At 35.5% G+C, this 9,076-nt stretch overlaps 2 protein-coding genes across 3 annotated transcripts; both read left to right on the top strand.

Moving 5' to 3' along the window:
- Positions 1-3,146: 3,146 nt before the first annotated feature.
- Positions 3,147-9,005, top strand: LOC116023042 (inositol-pentakisphosphate 2-kinase-like). Of its 2 annotated transcripts, none has more exons than XM_031263989.1 (10): positions 3,147-3,308; positions 3,376-3,478; positions 3,743-3,946; positions 4,221-4,368; positions 4,756-4,796; positions 4,918-5,028; positions 5,228-5,824; positions 6,771-6,964; positions 7,616-7,718; positions 8,496-9,005. In XM_031263989.1, exons 2-8 carry the CDS (start codon positions 3,377-3,379, stop codon positions 6,954-6,956), a joined length of 1,389 nt encoding a protein of 462 aa, XP_031119849.1. In that variant the 5' UTR covers positions 3,147-3,308; position 3,376; the 3' UTR covers positions 6,957-6,964; positions 7,616-7,718; positions 8,496-9,005. The 2 variants fall into 2 exon arrangements, with proteins under 2 accessions (XP_031119849.1, XP_031119848.1); XM_031263988.1 differs by having other exon boundaries at positions 7,576-7,718.
- Positions 8,361-8,870, top strand: LOC116023697 (heavy metal-associated isoprenylated plant protein 2-like). The gene is made up of 2 exons (XM_031264702.1): positions 8,361-8,378; positions 8,496-8,870. Exons 1-2 carry the CDS (start codon positions 8,361-8,363, stop codon positions 8,868-8,870), a joined length of 393 nt encoding a protein of 130 aa, XP_031120562.1.
- Positions 9,006-9,076: the final 71 nt, after the last annotated feature.

Genomic DNA, 9,076 nt, shown 5'->3' with positions numbered 1-9,076 from the left:
GGGGGGGGGGGGGGGGGGGGGGGGGGGGGGGGGGGGGGGGGGGGGGGGGGGGGGGGGGGGGGGGGGGGGGGGGGGGGGGGGGGGGGGGGGGGGGGGGGGGGGGGGGGGGGGGGGGGGGGGGGGGGGGGGGGGGGGGGGGGGGGGGCTTTTGTCACCTCCTGTTCACATTAGGTGGTCTATATATATACATCCAAGGGTCCAAAATAATGGATATATATATTATTAAAGTTGTTGACTTTATCCACTTAGTTTTGCATTTTACTTATTTTATCATTAACATTTGCACTTTATAATTATAATGCTGGCATGTCTGCAATTATTAGTGAAGTTTTGATAGTGAACGCCTAGGGAAGTCCGATCAAATATTGATTTAAGAATGAATACATAACTTACTATAAGAAAAATAAATTTATCAATTAAAAAAAATTGTTGATAAATTACTGGAACTCACATGTATTCACTTAGTTTCCGTTTGTAAAATATTAAGATTAGTAGACATTTAAGTTCTAGTTATTTACCACTGAAAAATTGATACTTTAATGGTCCTAGCAGCCTTGAATGGAAGCGAATTAGTTTTAATGAAAGTCGGAGAATCACATATTTTGAATTTCTGTTGGTATTAAGACTATAATTATTTTTTTAGAAATTATTATTATTATTATTATTATTTTGTGAAAAATTGCCCAAAAAATATAACAAGTTTTACCTAGTAAAATTTAGAACAAGAAATATAAGCATAATTATTTGTCGGTAAAGTGAAGTCAACATAGGACCACAATTGGTGTTGCCACCTAAATTACAACCAAAACATTCTTAATCTCAATTCATTATTGTCGTCCCAACTCCCATCGGTTGCAACCTTTTCTATTTCTATTTTCTTGATATTTCGATAACAAAATAGAGTAATATTTAATCATTGTGTAATCAAGCCCAGTTGTTCATATCTCAATCTCTTGACTCTTTAATATGAGACACCAATTTTCAATATCCTAAGCTAACATTAGACTCTTTAACATGTTGGAATTCAACAAATGTCGGTTGTCTGATTTCATAATTACATTATCAATTCACTTACCATTAAGTATACATTGGCTCCATTTGTGTGTGGGATTCAAATGAGAACAACCCGCAAAAAGTAAAGATTGATCATAGCTGCTAGTTATGATTCATTAATATGAGCGTTTTAGTAAAAGAAAAATGATTTCAAATTTATAATTATTGCAATATTTTTAAAATTGACTCCATATATATATATATTTTCTTTTATTTTTCAACAACCTGCAATTGTTGATCTACTAAAATAGATGGATCAGTTCAATCATCACGTTTTAAGTAAAAGATTGTTCTCTTCAAACTAATTGAGTCGAGTTCAAACTTTATAAACAAACAAACACACACACGCGCACACACATCCTTGTGAAAATTAATAAGGTAAACATGAATCCAAAAGTTTAAGTTTAACTGAGCTCAAATTCAAACTCGAGCTGATATAACTATTTCAAATTCGAAGTCAAATATGCCTAATGTTGTACTCAAAATAATTGAACATTGCTTAATTACTAATCAGTGTGCTTGAACTAAGATGGTATGGTTTGGTTTGGCTTTAATTAGGTGTTTGTTTGTGGACGTAAACATTAATGTTCGAGGGTAGAACTAACTTTATGAAAAGAAATAATGAAGTTAGATATGGAATTTATTCCTCCTCGTGGAAGTACTTGGCATATTGCTCACGTTCAATTCGTATATATTCTTATTGTCCCCATTAACAAAACTCCACCCAGCGCACTAGCTACATCACATTACTTAACATCAAAGAAAGAATCTCCCTTCTCCGAAAGGGTAGTCGAGTAAATAAAACATGATATGATTCTCATACTTAAAAGTTATAAGTCCGATTCTTATTAACACTTTTTTGATCGAGTTTGTCATATACTCATATATGATCTCTTCTAGTACGATTTACCTTTTATGTGAGATAACACTCTCTCGTGCAAATTATATCATTGATCAGAATTCACCATGCACATTACTTCAGCTCTTATGTGCAATTTACACCTTCTCAAGTAAATTATATCGTGAATCAGACCAGAGTCTACCATGCGTATCGTAAACTTTGGCCCACAATGATTATTGCAAATGAAATAATCAATTAAGTAGCAATTGTTTTAGTTTAGAGGTAAATTGGGCTTGGGTATTTGTGAGGTTTTTCAAAGCCTCACATGCATTTTGAAGATACATGGACTCTTAACTCATAAAACGGCCCATTTAACTTTTTAGTTTAAAAAAAATATTACATGAATCTATGCTAAACAAATATCCGAGGTACTGCATTGTAATAGGTTAGAAGTATTCAAAAAAAAATAAAAAATCTATAACATCAGATACTAATTGGAAGAGCAAATTTCCTTAACGAGACGTTTGGTTGGATGTAGGGAATTATATGATAGAAAGCAATTTCAATTTGATAGAAGAGGCTTTTGGTTAGAATAGGAGTACTGTATGAACAATGTGGATTTAAATTCCATTGTTTGGTTTATATTACTAGAATTATTGAGAATTTCAATTCAAATGTTTGGTATACATGAAAATTGAAAGAGAACATGTAGTATTAGTTCAAAATGCCCATACTTATTACTTATTATGAAAAATAACGGGTTTAGTCCATCAATTATATCCATATTATAGGCTCAGTTCATGAATTATTGTTATATACAAATTTTTTCATTTAATTATGTGTAAAGTGACAATTTTAGTCCACCAATAACAAATTTTTTTTTTTGAAGAACAAATTATGTTAAATATTAATAATGCATTTTAAAATTCAAATTATTCAGGGATACCTTAGTTATTTTTTATTTATATCATATTGTATTCAATAATTAATTAAACATTGAGTTTAACAGACACATTTTTTTTTTTTTTTGCCATTGAAGTGTATTAACTAATTAATTAAACATTCAAAATTAGAATCCCATTATACTTTTTTTTAACCCAAAAAATTGAGTATTTTGGTCATGAACTCGAAGTTGGGTATTTCCGTCATTTAATACGCACAGACGATTTGGCCATGCACCGGATCCGGAAAACTGCATTAAAAACGTAACCCCAAACAACATTACGACTACTAGTGTGGCAACTCACTAGTCAAAAACGCCTAACGCTCTGCGTTATTATCACCGACGGCCGGCGGCCGGCGGGGCTCTATTCCGTCTATCCGATCTCCGACTAGGAGAATATCTAGGGTTTATCCCGTATCGATTCCTGAACCTCCAAAGTCCAATCTACATTTCGATCCAATCCTATCCTAGGTAAACTCGTTAACTGTATTTGTAATTCGCGTGATCGCTCATTTATGTATGCATATTTCGGCTGCAGAATGGCGGTTGTTCTAGGCGCGAAAGACGCAATGGAATGGTCTTATAGAGGCGAAGGAGCTATCAATCTGGTTCTCTCTTATCGCGGAATCTCTCCTCGTTTTGTACGTTTATTTCTCGTCTATTTGTCCAGAACAGAAAATTCATTTGAGTTTGAGCTGATTTGAGGAGAAATTTTATTTTGAGATTGTGTAGGATGAGTTTGTATTGAAAGTTCCAAAACAGAAAAATCATTTGAGGTTTGAGATGATTTGAGGAGAAATTTTATTTTGAGATTGTGTAGGATGAGTTTGTATTGTTTAGTCAATCGTCAATTTTATGCGGAGTATTGCTGGATTTGCTGCAACTTTTCCTTTTGTTCTGTGTAGGCTGGAAAAGTTTTGAGGATACAAAAGGTTCCAACGAATGGGTGTGAATATGCGAATGGTCATCCAGGCCTAACCGTGCATGAAATCCATCTCTGGAAAGATGTCAAAGATCTTGCATCGGCTCCTACTAGGGAGATTGCAGAGCATTTCTTTGTCCAGCATGTAATGTGCCCATTTTTGGGCCCTGAGCATGTTGATGCTGGGGTATGTTACTGCAAATTTGTATCAAATTCCAATTCTGTGCGTATTTCATTGGAATGCAATTATGACCATCTATGTAGCCATTCGATATACTGGTTAATGGTAATAATATTCTTTATGCATGTTTATGGTGTATGCATTGAGCTAAACTGCAAAATTAATAAAGTGGAGCTCTCAAAGACACTGAATTAGAAAATGAATACCAGGTTTTCTAGTTATTTCCAGTGCTTAACAGCCTGGTTAAAGGTCTTTGCTTATCTGTCCTCTGTATTGTCAGATTCACATCCTTGTATCCAGAGAATTTCTGGAGGCAGTTGAAAAGAATGTCCTTCATAAGCGCCCCACTTGGCGGGTTGATGCTGCTAAGGTCAATCTCCTGAGGGATTCTATTCTACTGATGTCTGATCATTCAATATTCTCCCATGGTAATAGTGCCTTTTTTCTTTCCTTTGGGTCTGGGTATCTATCATGGTATAACATTAAAATAATGCTCCTTGTTGATAAACATTTGAATTTATGTTCTGCATTCGAGTGAAAATATTAAATATTTACTCCGTAGTTTGTAGAATCACAACTACTGCAATTAATCTAAAACTCCAAGCCATCTCAAGGATGTACTGTAGAAGTATTATGGAGTATGTTGTTTGTCAAAAACTGCACAAATCATTAGCATATACAATTGTAACTACAAGCAATAGGTTTCTGTTCTTGCAATATTGCTTAGCCTGTCATGGTCACAGTGATGACATTGTCTCAATCTGTGTCTGATCAATTGATCATAATAATAACATGCATATTTCTCTTCCTTTCAGTTACACCTAAAGAGGAACTGTGCATATGCGTTGAAATAAAGGTTCATTAATGTTTTTATTCAGTATTTTTTTTCTACCATAGTATTGTACTTGTTATCTCTGTTCATTCTTCTCTAATTCTATAATAATACCTCCTTTCTTTTCCATTTTTTTAAAATGTAGCCCAAATGTGGATTCCTTCCAGCTTCAGAATTTATTATAGAAAGCAATGCTGTCAAAAGGAGAATCACTCGTTTTAAGATGCACCAGGCTCTGAAGTTTCATCAAGGGAAGGTATTGAATACATCAATGTACCAAATAATAGTCTGGATTTTTTTTTTCCTGTGAACTTTACAGGATATTTGATTGGCACCTTTTCTCGTGTTTATTTCTCAGTTGGCCATCTCAAGTCCATTAGTTAGTTTTAATCATGCTGCCCACCTCTTTAAATCAATGCGTTTCTCATGATTTGTGTCTTTTACCATCCTTTCAGATATCATATATAAGTGGATATGATCCACTTGATATGTTTTCTGGGTCTAAAGACAGAATAGACAAAGCAATCAAGGATCTTTTTATGACCCCACAGAATAACTTTCGAGTTTTTGTGAATGGTTGTCTCATATTTGGGGGCTTGGGTGGTAGTGCAGAATCTACAAATTCTAAAACTGGCCAAGCATTTGAAGATGCACTCAAGAATATAATTTTTGCAAAAGAAGGGATGCGTACAAATTTTTTTCTTGAGCTCATTTCTGAGGCAGTTTTCAGTTCAGGATTACTAAATCGCCTTCTTGAAGTTCAGAAGCTTGATACTTTTGACATCGAGGGTGCAATTCATGTGTATTATAATGTTATTTCTCAGCCCTGTATGGTATGCAAAGATTTAGACAGTGGCTTATCAAAAAGGTTTAACACCCTGCATTCTATTTCAATGGAAGAAAGTTGGAAGATATTGAGGGACTATTTAATAGCTGCTACTGCAAAGGACTTGAGTATGATGATTAGTTTCAGATCTCGAGAAGATGGGAAAAGCGAGTCTTCATATGGTCATGTCTCCTTAAAATCCACCAACCAAACTTTTGATTACAAGGTATACCATTTTTCTCATCTGCTATTTGGATTTTATAAATTTTGCTTGAAACAGGATTTGTAAACTTTTCTCATCAAGATTCTAGAAACCCAACTATTTCACTATGCCCTATAACTGAAGCATAGTATTTTTCATGTGTAAATACGGGCTGGTGGGGCGGGGCTCTGAGGCCTGGCCCACCTGTATGCCCGCGGTCTGGCGGGCCAGCCTGCCCACTTTTACTTTTTTCTTTTTGGGTGCAAAAATATACACTTAATGAGATTCAATACCTAGACCTCCTAGAATAACAAGGTACTTATTACCAACCAAGTTAATCCAATATTCAATATTCAATACCCTAGGCGGGCCCACCCCTCCCCACCTAGGCCTGCACTTTGGCGGGCCACTAAAACTGAAGCCCATCCCTACCGGCCTACTTATATAGGGGATGGGGGGGGGGTGGGGGCTGGCCCAACGGGCAAAGTCCATTTTGACGATTCTACTTTTTAGTCTTAGTTTAATATTTGAGGGTAGAGAGTTAGTAAATAATTGCATTACCCAAGGAATAGCAAATCCAACAGGATGGAGCATATAATCAGAGAGAGATTATATATATATCAATTAATCTATCAAGACTACCAAAGATGAAAAAGATTGCACTTTTGAAGATATGCAGCAACCTACAGGTTGACTTCATTCTCTGAAAGAACTTTTTAAGTAAAATGGTATCAGCTTCACAGGTTTTCTAGTGCCAGGGTGTTTGCATCATTTCTGTATGTAGTGGTTTGTTCATTTGAGTTTTCTTTCTTGTCACACATTCATAGTAGACTTTGTTCATGCTGGTTAATGTGTTAGAAAATAATTGTGATCATCCACTTCATCATGTTGCCCTTTTGGAATTATGCCTGTATAGTACCACCTTTTATTGTTGTATTTATTGATGATCTTTATTGCCGCAAATTGTTAGGCATCTTTCATTGACCTGGACCTGAAACCTTTGAAAAAAATGGAATTCTACTATGAGTTGGACAAGAAGATAGTCAGCAGTTATTTAACAATGGTAAATTCAGTAAAGGGAGATGGTAAATTCAAGAAAGGGAATGATGCGTTCAGATTAATTCAATACTGCAGAAGATTCTGTGCACGCAGATGATAATTCTGGTAAGTGATTGAAATGTTTGGAGCATATTTTGTAATAACCTAGATGATTTCATTCTTCCTGTTTGTGTTTGTTAATTGAAGTTTTATTGGTAAGGGAAAGGGTCTGATCCATGGAAAGTGATCTCTCAACTACTTTAGTGACTTTCCATCCCTAGACTACATCAGCTATTTATTTTATACAGTTAGATTTGGGGTTCCATTTGGTTGAAACTTTCTAGTCCAAGAATAAGGTCCATTATGCCAATCCATTCTCAATTAGAGTACTTAACTGGTCTGTGGTTTACTGTAATATACTTATAGTTGTTTGCTTCCTTCCAAAATTAAATTCAAAAGGAATTCAGAGAGAGAAGGTCAAGAGAGGGTATTTGCTGTTTATCATGGGACTCTCTGGTATGAACTCCCAAATAGTAGGATGTTCTTCACTTTTTAAGCTCATTTATGAACTGTTGTGCATAAAAACGCATCTAAAATTTAATGAAGATATGAGGATGCAGTTAGAATGTATAGTGGAATTATTGATCAAGAAGTATAATCTATTTGGTAGGCTTTCTGTCACAAGGTACAAAATTACTCCATAATTGCAGTTTCCATTTTTATTTTTTGGGATATAGCTGGAAGAGTCTGATGGTTCGGCATGCTTCTCTCATTTAGAAATCTCAATCCAAGGAGTTATTGCCTCAAGGAAAATGGATACATGGAAAAGCTATGAGGTCTTGCTTCAAACTTAAGAGTATTCTGTACTTGAATCAGCAAGGTACTTGATTACTACTAATACATAAGCTGAAAGTATTTTAGACAGACATTCTCATGAGCATAAACTGCTTAATTACCTAAATAGCCATCTAGTTTAAACATACATCTGATGAACACTTCAGTCATAATATGCCCTTCTCAGTAGTGTCACTTAAGTTATTGGCCTGGACAATAAAATCAGATAGTCACTTTGGTTTTGCTTTAAAACTTTATATGAAATTACATCTTTGTTATTAATCTGAGGAATATACATCTTGTTGGCAAAAGACATTTTAATGTAAAATAAGTGATCTATGCAAGTGAAGTTTCCACTCACAAGTAGAGACAAATGCACAATGTATTTGCTGTGAAATTCTGATAGGTGGGGGCTGTAGAGAACAGAAAGGGGGCAAGGAGGGAGACAAAACCTAATAAATATAGATGGTAGCAATAGGTCATCCCATGAATAAAATTCAGACAATGCATTTACTTCTATTCACCAACTACCACTGACATTCCATTTAAGTGTCGTGCCAGACTGTTAAAAGGATTCTAGAGAGAACAAACTAGTACTTAAGAAAGATGGTTAATTTACCATAATTGAGACAGACCAATATAAAGTAAACATAACACAGCAGTTTCTTGGACATTCTTTGCTTTTGACATGTCACTGCCTTTAAAGGTTCTAGCATATTACTTACTTCTGGTTCCTTACTGACAGCCTGCAGTACACCTGCAGTTTATTTAAATGCAGAAAGGGCCGAGGAAACTGACTTTCTGTTTGTAATTTTTGTTGCAGAAAACAGTGGTGTCAGTGGATCTTCGCTGTTCGAAGTGTAGGTTGAAAGTGATGAAGTTAATATCAAAAATAGAAGGGATAAACTCCATTGTCCTTGATGCTGCCAAAAGTACAGTGACAGTGATTGGCGAGGCTGATCCAGTATGTATCATCAAACAGGTTAGGAAATTCAGAAAGTCTGCACATATAACAAGTATAGGTGCTCCCGAGCCAGAAAAGAAGAAAGATGAGAAGAATGAGAAGAAGGAAGACAAGAAAGAAGAGAAAAAAGAAGAGAAAAAAGATGTTACTTGTTCTCTTCCCAGTACATGCCAGAGATGCCATGTCTGGTACGTGATGAGTGAAGATTACTATAGTCACTGTAACATCTTATGATCAAAGTTCCTTATATATATATTTTTATCTGTTTACAAGTCTCCATCTATGACTATTTGTGACCTGAATCTATCATCGTGCCACCATTCTTTGTTGCTGGCATTCATCTTCATATAATTAAGTATTTCTGCTTTAGATCCGTTGTGCCAAGGTGTTCTACTTGGAAGCTATTCTTGACTAAAATTACTGTATGTGAGCTTGCTGCA

The sequence above is a fragment of the Ipomoea triloba genome, chromosome 6, assembly GCF_003576645.1.
Source record: "Ipomoea triloba cultivar NCNSP0323 chromosome 6, ASM357664v1".
In the NCBI taxonomy this organism is placed as follows: domain Eukaryota; kingdom Viridiplantae; phylum Streptophyta; class Magnoliopsida; order Solanales; family Convolvulaceae; genus Ipomoea; species Ipomoea triloba.
Note: the sequence above shows the minus strand (reverse complement) of the source record. Positions and strands in the feature narration are given on the sequence as shown.